Source organism: Alexandromys fortis, unplaced genomic scaffold (assembly GCF_014885135.2).
Source record: "Alexandromys fortis isolate MF-2015 unplaced genomic scaffold, M_Fortis_MF-2015_v1.1 scaffold_18, whole genome shotgun sequence".
Classification (NCBI taxonomy): Eukaryota; Metazoa; Chordata; class Mammalia; order Rodentia; family Cricetidae; genus Alexandromys; species Alexandromys fortis.
The window spans coordinates 8,790,983-8,809,193 of NW_026067897.1; the positions used below are offsets into that span (position 1 = coordinate 8,790,983).

Genomic DNA, 18,211 nt, shown 5'->3' on the forward strand with positions numbered 1-18,211 from the left:
AAATTAATTTCCCCGCAAGGGAACAACATAAACAACCACTATCATGAGGAAAAGCTTCTGTTTGTTTCAGTTTCCATCACACTCGGTGTCTTTAACAGATGTGCACATCTGTAGGGTGCTTAAGTCTGCCTTTTTCCACACGCAGAAGCACGATGCTAGCTGTGTCTCTGGGCCTGAATGTTATGTCAGCACACGAGGGACAGACCTCCAGCTTATCGAGTATTGCAGTGCTCTGCTTGTTTTGGAGCCTCTTCTGATACTGTGGACTTAGTTCAAGGCCCGGTGATACTATTTTTTCTGTTTTCTAATAGGAGGACAAATAGTGAGTTATTTGCTTTGGTCACTGAAGTTCAAGCTATTGAATCATGGTCCTATGCATATAAAAAGTCTAGGTTGAGCCTCTGCACAGGGGCAGTCTTACCTGGCTAAGCACAGACTCTCCCCTTGGGACTTTTTCCTGCTTTGCAAAATGATGACCATCTCTTTGATTTGGGGGCTTGCTGTGGTGTGCGTCATATGGGTTATCTTTGGCATAAGGAGAAGGTATGGAAAGGATTTTTCTTTAATTTTCTTTTTAGCTTATTTCTAGCATTCTTTACCTTCACTATTACACAGTTTTAAAAATAGTACTAGTTCATTAGTATCTTTTATTTCAAAATTAAGGCCTGACTTCTTTGGCTAACCCTGAAAAGATGTAGACAGTTTCCTTTTGAATATTTGTATACACCGATGGTGATGCAGATCTTGTTAAACATAACTAAAAAAAACGTATAAATGCATGTTTGTGTGTGCATGTGTGGAGCAAACCTGAGCTGGGAAGGGTGCATTGGCAAGGGTGAAATCTGGAAGGTTCTTTCTGTCACACGAACTGAATAGCTGCACTTGCTGAGCATGTGTGCATATGAGCTTTCTGTTACGTCAGCATTAAAATACAGGAATACCCAGGCACATCTTCAGCGAGGTAGACTGCTGTCTGCTCTCTTACTTTTAAAAACTTCTTTGCCCTTTGAGTTATTATAATTCATGCCTGATAGTTTCCAGTTTTAATTAAGCAGCTTATCTTAATGCTAAGACAGGAAAAATCAATTTAGTTATCCTAACAAAAAACAACTAGCTTTTTGTTGGAAAATAATTAAGTTTTTAGTATCTAATAAAACACTTTTAAGAGAGCCGGGCAATGGTGGCACACACCTTTAATCCCAGCACTTGGGAGGCAGAGGCAGGAGGATCTCTGTGAGTTCAAGGCCAGCATGGTCTACAAGAGCTAGTGCCAGGACAGGCTCCAAAGCTTCAGAGAAATCCTGTCTCAAAAAACCAAATCAAACTAAACCAAAATAAAACATTTAAAGAGCTAAAGATTAGTGAATTATAACTGATGATCTACCAATGCTTACTCCTCCCAACTTGATTTTTTATAATAATCTAATTTTTCAAATGGGATTCCTGTTCTCTTCAAATATCATCACAGAATAATAATCTCCTTCTTTTTAGAGTTGGGAATCAAATGGAAGGTTCCACTTGTGCTAGGCAAGAGCTCTACCACTGAGCCGCACCTCCAGACACCAGAATGCCAGCATTTTTAAACTATGAAGATTTTAAAAACTTCAGCTCTGTAGCCTTTTCTGTTATTTGGGGTTTCACAAACAGGAAAAAAAATGAAACATTTTAGGCATATGGGCAAATGATTCATTGAGCAGGTCTAAGCACTAGACGGTAGCTTAGTTTCTACAGTGAGATCAATAATCTTGTTGGCTCTGCTGACACTTTTGGCTCTGTGTTGGGAAAAGCAGTCAGACATAGACATAGTAAACCATCTAAGGAGGACTTGATGAGCGGACATATGTATGTGTGGTGGTAGACAGACCGAGAGATGGGCTGGCGGATGGATTGATGGGTAGGCAGCTTTGGTAATCACCTTCACCAATATCTTAGTAGGCTAAAAAGCCCACTGTTTTAGTAAAAGAGGTATCTGCAAACTGTAGTTACGAAGCTTGAAATTATTATGAAAGCCTGGCTTTCATAAAAGTGCTAACCATGTCGTTTTCCAAACCCCTCAAATCTGTCTTCCAGGAAAGCAGGTGAGCCTCCTCTGGAGAACGGGTTGATCCCGTACTTGGGTTGCGCTCTGAAATTCGGGTCCAATCCTCTCGAGTTTCTGAGAGCAAATCAAAGGAAGCACGGCCATGTTTTTACCTGCAAACTAATGGGGAGATACGTCCACTTCGTCACCAACTCCTCGTCATACCCTAAGGTGTTAAGTCATGGAAAATATTTTGATTGGAAAAAATTCCATTACACGACTTCTGCGAAGGTAACTAGTTTATACAGATTCTGTGTGTTTCCTAGCCTGCTAATGTACTCGTTTATTTAGTTATTCTGATGTTATAGATTGTAGGATAGAGGGAACATACAATCAGGAAGTCTCAGTACTAAGTATTAAAAATTCAAGGTAGATGTAAAATTGTCATTGATTATGACATATACAAATTGATCACTTTGTAAGCACTTCGTGAGCCAGATGACACTGTATATGAATAAGAAAGGTACAGATTGCTAACATCAGTGTTGTCTATACAACACTCAGGGTAGAATGCTGGCAAACTTAACATTCATCATGCCTATTACCACATCCATGCCCACAAATGCTTCGGTCGTTAAGAAGAGGGTTGTATATTTAAGCATCATTTAGATATTATCAAGAATCTCTCTTCTAGAGAAAACAACACTTACTGAATTTTTGAAATAAAATACTAGACATATCTGTCATTACGTAAATTAAATGCAATTACAGAGACTAAAAAGGTAAAGAAAGAATCAGTGACTCTTTGGGCTGACGAGGGAGGGGGACTTGATTGGGGGAGGGGGAGGGAAAGGGGAGGCGGCGGTGGGGAAGAGACAGAAATCTTTAATAAATAAACAAATAAATAAAAATTAAAAAAAAAAGAATCAGTATCACGTTAATTTGACATCAAAGTTGGTGGGACAGTCTAGAGAAACTTCCCTGAAAAGCTGGGGTCTAAACTCCACCTAAAGAAAGAGTATGTCCTGGCCTGCCTTTCGATGTGCTGTGAAATCACCTATGGGAAACCCAGGCGGAGGGGTATGAACACCTTCAGTCTGTCCTTCAGCCGTCTCCTATCCCTGGCAAGCGCAGGTTCAGCCCCTCTTTTTTTCACGGCTTTTCTTTTCTACCAGGCATTTGGACACAGAAGCATTGACCCAAGTGATGGAAATACCACGGAAAACATAAACAACACTTTCGCCAAAACCCTCCAGGGAGACGCTTTGCACTCACTCTCTGAAGTCATGATGCAAAACCTCCAATTGACCTTGAGGCCTCCTGGTCTTCCTAAATCAGAGAGTGCTGTCTGGGTCACCGAAGGGATGTACGCCTTCTGCTACCGAGTGATGTTTGAAGCCGGATATCTAACTCTGTTTGGTAGAGATACTTCAAAGCCAGATGCACAAAGAGCTCTTATTCTCAACAACCTTGACAACTTCAAGCAATTTGACCAAGTCTTTCCCGCGCTGGTGGCAGGCCTCCCTATTCGCTTGTTCAGGATGGCACATAAGGCCCGGGAAAAACTGGCTGAGGGCTTGAAGCATAAGAACCTCTCTAAGAGGGAACAGGTCTCTGAACTGATCAGTCTGCGCATGTTTCTCAATGACACTCTCTCCACCTTTGATGACGCAGAGAAGGCCAAGACGCACCTCGCTATCCTCTGGGCATCTCAAGCAAACACCATTCCTGCAACCTTCTGGAGCCTGTTTCAGATGATCAGGTGACTAGCAACTTAAGTGTTTTCATTACTCAAAGTGACGTAAATTACAATTTTAACTAAGAGCCCCCAAAGACTAGCAGAGCTTTCTTTGCTAACAGTCAAGAGTGTGATACTCAGTGCCCCTGTTAACAAATGTGCGTAACAGAAGCAGCATTTTGTAGGAACACAGTCCCACGGAAAGGGATGTTCCAGAAGCCACAGAACTTGGATGGCTGGCACTTGTCAATACAGGCCCCCTGGTCCAGTCTTGCTCTTAATCTCCTAGAGTTCCTCTTAATGTCAAATTCAGTCCATGACTGCAGTCTTCATCGTGATAAAAGCATTTTAAATGATGACAGGCTTGCAGATGTGATGAGGCAGAGATCATGCCTTACTAATTTTGAACATCCCTATTTTCACATCAATTTCAAATCATCTATGAACTGCAGCCGTATTTTAAGTTAAAGGACTACTGTTGGCCCAACATTCCCCAGGTTCAGTTTACTGTAATCAGGTGAAGGAGATTTCAAACGGCCTCCAGCAAACTTCCACGTACTGAATGGAAGTGTCCTTTATCAGCTCAAAGATAACAACATAAATAGCAAAACATTAATGTTCTGAAGCCATTTTAAGAGCAATTTGGAATTCTACTTGGCAACTAATTGTAATTGTATGTTAGATGCAACATTTCTTCTGAATTACTATAGTCATCGCATGAATGTCTCACCCTTACTAGAGCCACTGATTTATAGAGAGCTCACCAAAGCTTTGCGTTTACATAGCAACACCCCTTTAATGCCCCTTCCTGAGTCCCAGGATATGAATCCGTTCAGAATCCAGTATAAGTAAAGGACAATGCCCCTTTGCTTACTCATTAAAAGAAAAGGAGTTCTTACCTACTTGCTGATCTCTGAATGATTTCCATACGTCCTTTTTCACAGGAGTCCTGAAGCATTGAAAGCAGCCTCTGAAGAAGTGAACGGAGCATTGCAGAGCGCTGGCCAAAATCCCAGCTGTGAAGGGAACACTATTTATTTGGATCAAATGCAGCTGAACGACCTGCCGGTCCTAGGTGTGTTTTCTACTCTACCCCTCATTCATGTGTCACCGGTAACAGTGCTCACCACACACTGTATTATGTTCTCAATACTACGCCAAGTATCTTACAACCCCACAACGTCTGCTAACTAGGGAATTTCCACTTTTATCTAACAAGTGAGGAACTGAGACCCACAGGGTGGGATGACAACTGGATCACAGACAGGGTGGAACAGTGGCAACATGGGCATGGGACTTGTGAGACTCAGCTGTTCCACGTCCTTTGCCTCCTTGATAGTCTTTGCCTCCATAAAGTTGGGGTTTTTAAGAAAGCTTGGAACTAAGTGTGAACAAGGTACCATCAAGAAAGCATGATTGGCTTGTGGGGTGGGGTCAAGGCTTTTCTTTCCCTGTCTCTGTATTTTCTAGAATACAGAAGTGCCGCGTGTTTATAATAAAACAACCTTCTTTTTAAGTTTTCTTCTGTAAAGGACAGAAGCCCGTGTGTACTTCGAGGACAATTTAGCTTCTCTGAAGCGAAAGAGCTTAGATCCAGCACTGCCTGCTGCCTGGTTTGGGGGGGGGGGTGGGCTTGTCACTTTGCTTTGGACACCTCCCTTCTCTCACTCGTAAAGAAAAGGCTAAGCGCGTGTGGTTGCAGACACAGTTGTGGCGTGAAGCCTGGGAGCAAGGCAGCTGACAGCTCAAGGCTGAAAGGCACAGGGAAACTCTCTGAGACTTCAGCAGCTCTGAGGTCTATTCCGTTCCTGCACTCCTTTACACCTAGAAGCAGGGTGCCATTGCACACCACCAGATAATGGATGGGATCTCCTAAGCACGGAGTGGTAGACTCATGAAATGCTTGGAAAGGCATTTCTCTATCGAGATGTTTCATTCCCAATAGGGTCAACAATAATTCACGCAAAATTGATTACTAGTTTTTTTCAACTTTATCAGCTGCTTAGGGTCCTACAGAAATAAGATTAGCGTTCTATAAAATGAGAGATGTTTATCTAGTTCCCATTGATGGTGAGGAACATTGTATTGTATCAAAAGATTATTAACTTGGGTCAACGGTTCTCAACCTTTCTAATGTTGCAACTCTTTAATAGAGTTCCTCATGTTGTGGTGACCCCCCAATCATAAAATTATTTTCATTGCTATTTCATAACTGTAATTTTGCTATTGTTATGAATAATAATGTAAATATCTGTGTTTTCTGATCGTCGTAGGCGACCCCTGTGAAAGGGTCGTTCAACAACCCCCCAATTGGGTCATGACCCACAGGGTGAGAACCAATGGCTTCGATGCTTAGATTGAAAATAAATTTCAGAACAGCTGAGTCACGAAGAACATCACAGTGGCAACAGAAGCAGCTTAGGAAGCTTTCACTTGTTAGCCTGTATTTGTTCATTTTGTATATTGGTTGTTAGAAGTGTTTCAGACTTCATGTTATGTAGTTTTTAAATGCATAAATCCAGGGCTGGAGAAATGGCCCAGTGGTTAAGAGCACTTGCTGCCTTTTCAGAAGACCCAGGTTTGACCCACAGCACCCACATGGTGGCTCACAACCATCCTAAGTCCGGTTCCAAAGGATCTGATGATGCCTTCTTCTGACCTCTGTAGACATCAGTCATCTGCATGTTGCACACACACGTACATGCAGCAAAACACCCATCAACGTAAAAAGAAATTAACTCGGAAATATTTTTAATATGCAAATTCTTCTCTCCTCCCTGTCATTTCCCCTGCTCCACCCTCTTCCCTTTCCTCCTCTCTTGCTCTTTTATTTGACAATATGTAGACAGCATCATCAAAGAGGCGCTGAGACTGTCTAGTGCGTCCTTGAATATCCGGACTGCTAAGGAGGATTTCACTTTACACCTGGAAGATGGTTCCTATAGCATCCGAAAAGATGACATCATAGCTCTTTACCCGCAGCTAATGCATTTGGATCCTGAAATCTACCCAGATCCTCTGGTAAGTTTCTGTATTGAGGTGACAGCCACCCAGGTCTGAATGAGGAATGGATTTCTAATTCCAGCTTTGATTTGCTCATTGAAGCCATAGGGATTGGCCCCTTCATTAGAGCAAAGACTCATTTGTTTTGGAAACTTTGGGTAGAGGAAAGAGTTTTGAACGTTTAGCCTGAACAGTTTTCATTTCATGCTTTCTGCTACATTATGTTCTCAGCCATAGCAAAGCTACCACCTTTCTTTTTCCTTAAAAAGGACCCTCTCCCAAATCCACACTGATGGAGGGTAATGCATTTGACTTGGTTCTTTTAGTATCTTTTTCGAATCCTTTGCTTCTTTTGCCTAACTAAAGAATGAGTGCCCAGGGCTGGAGAGACGGCTCAGAAGTTAAGAGCATTGCCTGCTCTTCCAAAGGTCCTGAGTTCAATTCCCGGCAACCACATGGTGGCTCACAGCCATCTGTAATGAGGTCTGGTGCCCTCTTCTGGCCTGCAGACATACACACAAACAGAATATTGTATACATAATAAATAATAAAGAAATATTAAAAAAAGATGTAAAAAAAAGAAAAAAAAAGAACAAGTGCCCAGGCAGAACAGAAGGGATCTAGAGCTTCTGGGCCACCAACTCTTGATAAGGTCTTTCCAGGATTACCTTGATCAAGGCTGGGTGTGTGTTAACTCACAGAGGACAGAGTTATTAGAAGAAAATTACTCTTTGGTCAAGAATGAGACAAATTTCTATCAAAATAGCTCATTGGCTTCTTGTGTACGTATTGCAGACTTTTAAATATGACCGATACCTTGACGAGAACGGGAAGGCAAAGACCTCCTTCTACAGCAATGGGAGCAAACTGAAGTGTTTCTACATGCCATTTGGATCTGGAGCTACAATATGCCCTGGAAGACTATTTGCTGTCCAAGAGATCAAGCAATTTTTGATTCTGATGCTTTCGTGCTTTGAACTGGAACTTGTAGAGAGCCCTGTCCAGTGTCCCCCTCTCGATCAGTCCAGGGCAGGCTTGGGAATTCTGCCACCATTACATGATATTGAGTTTAAATACAAACTGAAACATTTGTGACCTGTGGTTGGAAGAAGAGGACCCTGGATGATGTTACTGGACTCTAGAGAGTCTCACTAAACAGGCCCTTGGGACAAATGCTCACCGATGCTTCCCAGGGACTGACTGTATCTGTGAAAAGAACTGGTACTCAGGGTACCATTCTCTGTTCTTGCTGCCTGGTTTCTGAGTGCTCAGATAGCTGAGGCCTGAGTTTCATCACTCTCAGAAGCAATGTCTTTTGTTTTTATTTTCAAAATGAAGATATTACAATTAGCAGGATTTTTCCTAAGGAAATTGCATATTTAATAATTTCGTAAAATATATTTTTATGAAAACTATTGATTAATTATGAAAAGGCTTCAAATTCACGTTTTAGTGAAATTGTTATTTTTCATGAGTAGGTTCTTCAGGTGTGAGCACATATTATAAAAAGGTTTTAAGGGATCACAGCATACTTTGCTTAAAGGAAAAAAAAAAGATTATCCAGCCTTTCCTCTGCCTAATGGTGAGAGCTTTGACAACAATGCTACCGTTCTGGAGACACTGTGGGAGTATAGCACTTTCCTGTCATGTTTCAAGAGGTTGTTGCTGGAAATCCTCATTCCGGTGTTTCAACTGCCTATCTCTCTTCTTTTTTCATCATTCACACCAATGAGAAGAGCGATTCTCAGAGATTAAAAAGCACTTCCCCAGAACCCACCGCTGATTCCTTTATATTTCCTCAGAACCTCACCTCTGTCACCTTTAAGCCTTTCCAGCACTGGAGAGGCAGAGGCAGAGGCAGAGGCAGAGGCAGAGGCAGAGGCAGAGGCAGAGGCAGAGGCAGAGGCAGAGGCAGAGGCAGAGGCAGAGGCAGAGGCAGAGGCAGAGGCAGAGGCAGAGGCAGAGGCAGAGGCAGAGGCAGAGGCAGAGGCAGAGATTTCTGGGAGTTTGATGTCAGCCTGGTTCACAGAGTGAGTTCCAGGCAAGCCAGGGCTACAGAATAAGACCTTGTCTCACTGAAAAATAAATAAATAATATAATTAATAAAGTCAATTCTATGTTATAATTGATTATGAATTAATGTAAATGAGATTTAAAATCAACTCTAAGGAAATGACCATTCAAAATGGTCTATTTTAGCTATTTAACTAAAATGTGCAAATTGACATTATATGTTCTTTTAAGATGTCATGTTTTATCTCTAAATGCCTCGTAGATGAAGATCAACAATAGTGTTTAAATACCGAGTGCAATAACGCATTGTAATGTTCTTTAAGAGTGTTATTAGCTGTGCCATTTTTACTGACATACATACATATATTTTTATACAAATTATATTTATCTTTTTCCTTGTACTATAACTGTAAGAAAAAAAATTGTAACATCTAGTAATTTAAAAACTATCCACCTTTCAGAATTGAACATGTTTTTGTTTTAAACTTTGCAAAAGAAAGTTTAAATTATTCATCTACTGATAAGTTAAAAAATTTTATCTGATTTATTTAAAATATTCACAATTTCAAGAAACCCAAAAATTTCAAAATAATCATTTACTTAAAAGTCTCCCCAGGATTACAGAAAATCCAATGAAATGTTTTTGTGTGGGGGACTGAGCCGTGGTCCAGTGGATGCTCAGCAGGTCCTCCAATAGTGAGCTGCATCTGTAAGACTCCTAGAACTTTTAAAATCTTATCACTAAACATTAGCTTGGAGCTATTACCTAGGCAGGATATTTTCCTTTCCTTTACGTTTGACAGAGTCCGACAGCGAGGCAGCTGGCTGGAGCTCTCCGCATAGCTTGAGCAGGCTTTGACCTCACTCAACTCTTGCTTTTCCCTTTCTAGGAAGTTATTTTCCATATCAAGAAAATTAAATTCTTTAGATGAGGCATAGGAATAACAAAATTCTGTTATATACTAATCTACATTAAATTGAATTTCTAATGTGTTTTTCAAGTAACTTTGATGAGTCCTTGAATTGAATGCACCTTTATACCTTTCCATGGCTTTTCAAGAGAGTGTTTTCCGTGCACAAAACGATGGGTGTCATAGTGATGTCTTGGTTCCAGGTCTTTCGTCCTGTGCAGTGATGGCTGACAATTGGTAGCCGATGAACCAAAGGTACTCTTTCTGCTTTTGTGCGGCCTAAGTGTTAAGAATGTTTTTACATTTTAAATGCTTAGAAGAAAAGCAAAAGAGACCATTTTGTGTCATATATGAAGTGTGTAAAATGCAGACTGGCACACCAATGAGTAAAGTTTTATTGGGATATCATATGCCTACTTCTTTGCATTATGTGTGATTCCTTTCTTTGTGTGTGTATGTGTGTGTGTGTGTGGTAAGCATTTGTGTAGAGGCATGTGTGTGGTGAAGGCATGTACACACATGTGTGCAAGTGTGTGACAGCCAGAGATGGATGTTGAGTGTTTTTCTTGTCACTCCCCACCTTATACGAGGCAGAGTTCCTCCCTTGAACCAGAGTTCAATGTGTAGGTTAGCATAGCTAGCCAACTACCCAGAGCCCATCTCTGCCTCCTGAGCACCTGATTTGCCGGTAGTAGCCACGCCCTCTTGGCATTTACGTGGGTGCCGGTTTGTGTGTTGGTGCTTTGCCTACTGGTCTAGTGTCCATAGCTTCTTGCTGTGAAACTGAAAAGCCAGGAAGCTGCAGCATAGACAAGAAGGACAGAAAACTTGGCACTTCAAAAATCAGTTTCTTTATAGAAAAAACAAACAAACAAAAACAACAACAAAACAAGATAAACGTCAAAAAAAAAAAGAACAAAGTCAAAAACCCCCAAGTATTTACCAGCTCTAACTGTATAACAAACCCCTATATGCTACTTTTAATTTATTAACTTAAAAATGTGCCAGTTTCTGGAAAAATTTAAAGAACATGAGGGGAATTCATTTAAAAAAACTGTGGATACAGTTTATATCCTAATTTAAGAACTAAAGACTACACTATTCAATTTAGAGAAAAATTTTTATTTGACAAAGGTATCTACATAAAAAATAATTCTATAATTGAATATGTATGTGTTAAAATATCTTAATAAATCCTGTTTTATACCAACTAAATATAATTAATAATGATATTATGATAGCCTAATATAAGGCAGAATGGGCAAGAGAAAAAGGAACGTGAAGCTTTCTGAGGTCTCCTGGGATCCAGTGTAGACTCCACATGTGTATGTGACACGTGACATCTCAGTCTCCACACTGAGGCTCAGGTTCCTGTCACCTCTGTGTTTCAACAAGAGAAGGAGACTTTGGGAAGGGAAGTCATTGGTCCTCTGTCCCAGTGTAATGTACAAATGGCAGAGCTGTGGGAGTTAGAACCCAGCTTGCTCTGCTTCAGAGTCAAGATCTGCAGGAGGCCCAGATGGCAGACTGTCTTAATTCCTATCAGTGAAAAGATAAGCCACAATAAGCACAGTCTGTGAGGCCTTTCTTGTCCCCAGGTCTCCACTGGCAGGGAACATCACTCGGTCAGAGAGTATGGGCCCTCCAGCCTAGGCTTAGCTGGTCAAGGGGGCCAGGGAGACTGTGAGCGCTCTGAGAACCAAGACGGGCTTCCACAAATCAGCTTTGTCTTATCCTCACCTCACCTCAGACAATAAGGTGTCTCTTCGACCACTCACAGAACAGCATGAGTGGATTCTTGTGCCGTCTTGTGATGCTCTTGGGGTTGTGGTTATACGTCTTGAAGGCAGGAAAATGGAAGCTCTAGCTTTGGTCTCAGCAATGGATGGCATTTGTAATGGAGCTTCCCTCCAGAGCTTTCTCCATCTGTACGAATTGTTAGCAATTCCATCCCACTCTATCGTGAGATGGCAGCAGTGCAACTTTTGAGACCTTCTCAGCCATCTACAGTCATGTAGTTCAGATCTCGCCTTAGTTAGAAGCTGCTGTTCAGTGAGCAGAAAAGTGATTTTGCTTAAAAATTTTCATAGTGCAAAAATAGGGCATGTGGGGCTCTCAAAACCACGTATTAGCCCATGACATGGTATTTGCACTGATCTAACTGTGCATTGCCCATTATGTGCCTGCCCTGAAATCTATGAAAAAAATCAAATAATTAGAAACAAATAGTGCCTAGAATTTTTCCATTACTGCACTTAGATAAAAGCTTTTGCCTTTGGTGTAGGGTATCAGATTCAGGGCCTCACTTACAATAAACAAGCACTTTATTATTTTTTTTAATTAATTAATTTATTTATTATGTATATAATATTCTGTGTGTATGCCTGCAGGCCAGAAGAGGGCACCAGACCCCATTATAGATGGTTGTGAGCCACCATGTGGTTGCTGGGAATTGAACTCAGGACCTTTGGAAGAGCAGGCAATGCTCTTAACCTCTGAGCCATCTCTCCAGCCCCCCAAACAAGCACTTTATCACTGGGGTCCACTACCGGTCCCAAATGCTCATTTTTGCTGTAAAAAGGAAGAAGACACAGTCTACGGTGTTAACTTCATTTCAAAGAGCCCTTTCTCATTCAGTGCTATCTAGTAAGCAGTAGTAAACTGATTAAAACGTGGCTTTGACAACAGTTATCGTAGATCAAGCAAGTGGCCTTTAGACTCATGCACACTTTTGTGAATCTGATAGAGAAAATTAACTTTGGAAAAAAGTCAAGAAAACACAATGAGCCTCCACTTTGATCTAGTTTGTGTTTTGATCTAGTTTGACACTAATTGTTTGTGTTTCCTTTTCTTTCTTCTTCCCCCTCCCCCAGATGGTTTGAAAAGTGATGAGGGTTAGGTTTTCTTTGATGATTTTTGTGATTTCAAGTTTCCAATTTGTCATTCTGAGTCTGGCTTCTTGGATCATTTGGAGCAATCAGGGGTGTGGAGCTCTCAAGGATGTTGGTGGGGTTGACTATTTCCCACCTGCATCAACATGATGCTGAAGCACAGCCCTCTGCTCCTCTGCCAAGAGAAGCAGTGAAATTCATTTAATTCAGATGGATTGGAACATTGTATTACCAGCTTGAAGCGAATAGTGGATGGGAGTGTGTATGTGTGTGTGTGTGTGTACATGTATATGTTTTGTATGCTTATATAACAAAAAGAATGGGCAATATTCTGTTGAACAATTTAGAGAAATGCTGTGGGATAATGCTCTTGTGCACTGTAAAAATTTGTCACTCATATGGTTCAATAAGACACTGATTGGCTAGTAGCCAGGAAGTATAGGTGTGGCTACCAAACTAGGAAAATTCTGAGAAGAGGAAGGGCAGAGATGCAGTCACCAGCCAGACACAGATGAAGCAAGATGAGAATGCCTCACTGAGAAAAGGCTCCAAGCATAAACATAGATAAGAATTATGTGTTAATTTAAGTTGTAAGAGCTAGTTAGTAATAAGTCTGAGTAATAGGTCAAACAGTTTATAATTAATATAAGCCTCTGAGTGTTTATTTGGGACTGAACAGCTATGGGACTGGGCAGGACAGAAACTTCCGTCTACAGAGAAATAAATTTCTATCTCTAAATTTACAAGATCTGTGACACAGTGTTTGGATGGTGCTTCAGACATGGGAATTCCATCCATGTTATCTGTCACTTACAGAAGTCAAAGAGCAGAGACAGCAAGTACATTTTAAACCCGACAGCAAACTGAGAAGACAAAAGACTGGTATCCTAGAGATTTGCCTTATGTCTTATGCAGCTAATGAATTATATGGGGGAAGGAAGACTGTCAATCATTCTGGAGTTCAGTCCTGTGGTTGACCACTGGTCAAGTGGTCAGCCACATTTTCAGGACTATGACATGTCTACTGTCATCTCTCAGTATCACCACTTGTACTCGTATCTCATTTTGAGATGTTTGAGCTCAGGCACTTTCTGAATCACTAAATCATATTAGTTTCTGCTGGTATCAGACTTGTATTCATCAGGAACATTGAGGCAGAGATGGGCGTTAAGATAGAACAAATGGGCCATTAACGGTGTGTGCATGTTCAGCTAGTCAGGTAGTTGGCTTTGGCTCCTTTAAGATACGGACTCCAAGCATGTCTTTATAGCATACAGATGGCAGTGTTCCTAGGCCATCCTCCTGTCTGCTATTGTTTAGAACCCTAAGTATCAAAGCAATAAAATTAATCTTAGCTATTTTCTTAAAAATTAACAAAAAAAGTAGAGAAATGTTCACTAGAAAGTTTAAATTATATCTTGATTAGTTAATTGATTAATTACTATGCTGGAGTCAAACCTAAGGCCTTAACCATGCCGGGCAGGCACTCTATCACACAGCCTTATCACTAGCTCTGGTGTTCATCTTCTTCCTTGGGAGGAAGTGGGAAGATGGTTCCTTCTTCCTTCTTCCTTGGGAAGATGGTTAGGGGAATGATCAGGATCACAGGGACAGCACCCAGACCATGTGCCCTCAGGCTACCATGGTGTATAACAAAGGCCATTTGGGTGTTTCTAAGATAGAGGACAAATGTTTCTACCAACTCTGTGGCCACCATGTGGAGTCAACTGTCTCTCTGGCTCTAAGTGCCTTTCCTTCTTCAGGTTTTTGGACACACTGCCAAGAATGCTAGTTTCCCACCGAATATTAATCATAGTTCATTGCCCAGCCGAAAAGGGCTCCTATTCATATCAGACACACGTGAGGGGTTTAAGCACTGAAGACCAGGCAGAATGAACAAATGATTTGTGTGGAGGCGTTCTGTCCTGTTTTTCGCTGTGGTCCAAGCTCCATCAAGTACAGCATTGTTTGGTGGCGTTACTAGGAAACCGTCCGCTTCTTTCTATTTGATCTCCCCTCCTAGTAAAATATTGGGAAAGAGTTACACACAGAACTGAGCACACCGCTGGCAGGTGCCCACAGTGCCTGCCTAGAAGGGATTATTACTAACCGAAAGCTGGTGGGCACATGGAGGGCTCTGTACTGTGAGGAGACTGTTGGAGGCTTTGGAGGAAAGAGAAGAAGGCTAGAGCAGCATTGTTAGAAGATGAGAGGTGGAGCCAAGGCCAGCAGGAGTTTGACAGTCCTTTCTCCACACAGTCAGCCCATTTGTCCTCTACTCCGTATCAAGGAAATGTTCAATGTCCTGGGGGAGCCAAGCTGAATTTCTACTTATAATGACGCTTTTGCTTAGTTAGGGGCATGCTGATAAAACCTAGTCACAGTACAGTTTTCTAGGGCTGAGAGATAGGTTTGGACTATCGCTAACCACATAGATCTCCTGTTATCATAAATAGGCCAAGTCAGTTACTTACAGTAAAGATTATTACCAAGAAATAACATCAGGAGCCTCTTCAGCTCAGCTCTTTACACAGCCCACCATGTGTTCTGAGGAGACTCTAAGGATCACAGCATTTGAGGCCAAGAATATACTCTAATAAGTAAACTTTGTTACAAATGGGACCTACATCACCAGAACAACAGGCAGAAGCCAATTTAGGCCTTTACATCAAGAGTGGGAAGCGCAGCCTGGCAGGAGCAGTGCTCAAGGGAAGATCACACAGTCAGACCAGAAGCCAGGGAGCTGTGGGGCCAGGCTCGCTCTTTTCCAGCCTTTCTCACAGGAACTAGCTGAGATGATCACTGAATTAGTCCCGTGTCTCATCGCAGTGACAGGATACTGACAGATTCCACCCCGCGGAGAGAGCTTCATTTTGGCTCCAGGTTTAGAGGGATGAAGTCCATACCGGAGGTAAAGCAAGGTAGCTGGGACAGCTACAGTGTGGGGTCTCTGGGAGCGGGTGCTGGCAGTACCTACACGTGACAGGATGCCAGTCAGGAAGCAGTAGCTTGGGCTGGAAGTAAAGCCACACTAAAACCTCAAAGCCTACTCACCGGCAACCTGATTTTTCCAATTAGACCCCACCTCCTAAAGGCTCTAAAAATCTCCCAAAATACTGCTGCCTGCTAGGGACTGAGTGTTCAAATACACCAGCCTAACGCCAGCATTCCTTCCTTCCATTGCCCCCAATTACCAAATCACCTTTCAGTGGGGAATAATCATACTCCCCCCAAAATCTTTAGGAATATTGGAGTTGTTCTTTTGTGTTGGAGTAGGAATGAGACTTCCAAGAAGAACAATCCAGTGATTGGTGAGGTATGCTCCATTACTTTCTAAAGAAAGAAGTAAGCTACCACAAGACTTGGGTTGAAGGGCTCAGGAATGGATAGGAGAGGAATCTTCACCAATCAGTGCTTGATCCTGCCATAGGCACACTTGTAACAGGTTGACTTAGCCTGTCCTGCCATAGGTACCCATGTAACAGGTTGACTTAGCCTGTCCTGCCATAGGTACCCATGTAACAGGTTGACTTAGCCTGTCCTGCCATAGGCACACTTGTAACAGGTTGACTTAGCCTGTCCTGCCAGAAGTACCCATGTAACAGGTTGACTTAGCCTGTCCCACCGTAGGTACCCATGTAACAGGTTGACTTAGACCAACTCTCATTATTCCTCTTTCAAAATGGATCGTCTACACTCACAGTAGTTGGGGGGAAGCTAAACTTGTTGGAACTGGAGATAACACCAGTCATATCCTTTATAGGACTCATTATGATCAGAGACATTCAAATATGTGGAAAGAAAACCACATTTGGTCATTCACTGTTTTTGAATTATTAAATTCTAGGTATGAAGTTGATGAGAGTTCTATCATGTTCAATCCCTTCAGTATGTTATCTCTTAAAATACTGAAGAGAAGAGAAGCTTTATTTCCTTCACAAATACTGGGAGCTTTTCAAGAAATAACCAAGAAGTTACTGTGGGCGAGTGTTCTAAAATCACCAAGAACACAAATGACCAATTCTACTGGACTTTTTGTTAACAGTGACAAAATGCCTGATACAAGCAAAGGAGGAAGGATTTATTCTGTCTCAGAGAATCAGAGGCTTCTGTTCACAATCCATGGCTCCATTGTTCCCTGGCCAGTGTAGAGGCACAATGCTATGGCAGTAGGAGTGCATGTTAGAATCTTCTCACTGTGTGATGGAAAGAAAGAGGAAGTGATGGAGACCACAGGAAGTGACTTAAAGAAACGTGCTCTTTATTTACTTACTCCAGCTAATCCCTAAGTCCTAAAGCTCCTATTATTTCCCTAGATAATGTCACCAGCTGCTGTGGGATAATAAATAGTCTTGTACCCTGTAAAGATTTGTCACTTATATTGTTTTAATAAATGTTGATTGGTTAATAGTCAGACAGGAAATATAGGAGGGGTGACCAGAATAGGAGAATTCTGTGAAAAGAGAAGGCTCAGTCTGCAGTCATCACCCAGACACAGAGGAAGCAAGATGAGAATGCCTCTCTTGTAAAAGGTACCAAGCCATGTGGCTAACACAGACAAAAATTACAACCAATGAGATCTGGTGCTCTCTTGAGGAAGAGAACTGGTCAGTCGTCCTCAACTTAGACCACGAAGTCCAATATGGACACGTTCAACAGAACCGCCCATATTTGGGTGCCCATGCATGTTTCAGCATTGCCAGGGCATAAATTTCAAGTTATTTTCCCATCCTTCACTCCTTAAAAACCCTGCCTCAACTAAACTTAGGGCTCTCTGATCCAACAGCTGGAGAGACCACGCTTGAGCATGCAATAAAGGCTTTTTGCTTTTGCATATGAACTCTGACTCTTGGTGGTTTCTGGGGAGCTCATGGTGCAGGCATAACAAAAGAAAGACAGGAAAAGCCAACAAATTTAGAGAGTAATTGCACATTTTAGCTGACAACTTGACACAACCTACATTCTCCAGGGAAGAGTCTTACGGAGGAATTATCTCCGTAATAAGTCAGGTTGGTCTGTGGTCACATCTGTAGGGGATTGTCTTGATTGTGAATTGTTATAGGAAGACTCAACCTATATTGTGGGCATGTATAAGAGTAGAGAAACTTAGCTCAGTACCAAGCAAGCTGGTGAGTGTGCCAGTGTTCACTTCTCTCTGCTCTTGACTGTGGATACAGCACAAGTGTTATGAGTTCCCAACATCACGACTTCCCTGTATGATAGGCTGTAACCAAGAATTTTGAGCTAAAATAAACGTTTTCTCCTCTAACTTGTCTTAAAAATATCTTAAGAAGGATTTGTTTTTTTTCTTTATTTGTGTATGTGTGAGTGTGTTAACGTGTGGAGGTGCCCAGAGAAGCCAAAAGAGAGCATTTGATATCCTGGAGTTGGAGCTACAGATGATTGTGAACCACCAACATAGTGCTAAGAGTAGAACTTGGGTCCTCTGCAAGAGCAACAGATGTTCTCAATTGCCTTAATCACTGACCCATTTCTCCATCCCATTAAGATTCTTTCTTATCAGGAGCACCAGGAGAGAGAGCACGAGCAAGGAACTCAGGACCGCGAGAGGGGCACCCACACACTGAGACAATGGGGATGTCCTATCGGGAACTCACCAAGGCCAGATGGCCTG

General features: G+C 41.9%; 1 protein-coding gene across 1 annotated transcript; it reads left to right on the top strand.

Moving 5' to 3' along the window:
- The first annotated feature begins 389 nt into the window (after positions 1-389).
- On the top strand, positions 390-10,095 carry Cyp7a1 (cytochrome P450 family 7 subfamily A member 1). Its single transcript, XM_050165869.1, has 6 exons — positions 390-543; positions 2,071-2,311; positions 3,196-3,782; positions 4,703-4,833; positions 6,604-6,779; positions 7,557-10,095. Exons 1-6 carry the CDS (start codon positions 470-472, stop codon positions 7,854-7,856), a joined length of 1,509 nt encoding a protein of 502 aa, XP_050021826.1. The 5' UTR covers positions 390-469; the 3' UTR covers positions 7,857-10,095.
- Positions 10,096-18,211: the final 8,116 nt, after the last annotated feature.

Coding starts and splice junctions, on each gene's coding strand:
- Cyp7a1 (XM_050165869.1), top strand. CDS start 470: ATGATGACCATCTCTTTGATTTGGGGGCTTGCTGTGGTGTGCGTCATA. Junction 2,312..3,195: donor ATTACACGACTTCTGCGAAG/GTAACTAGTTTA, acceptor CTTTTCTACCAG/GCATTTGGACACAGAAGCAT. Junction 3,783..4,702: donor AGCCTGTTTCAGATGATCAG/GTGACTAGCAAC, acceptor CCTTTTTCACAG/GAGTCCTGAAGCATTGAAAG.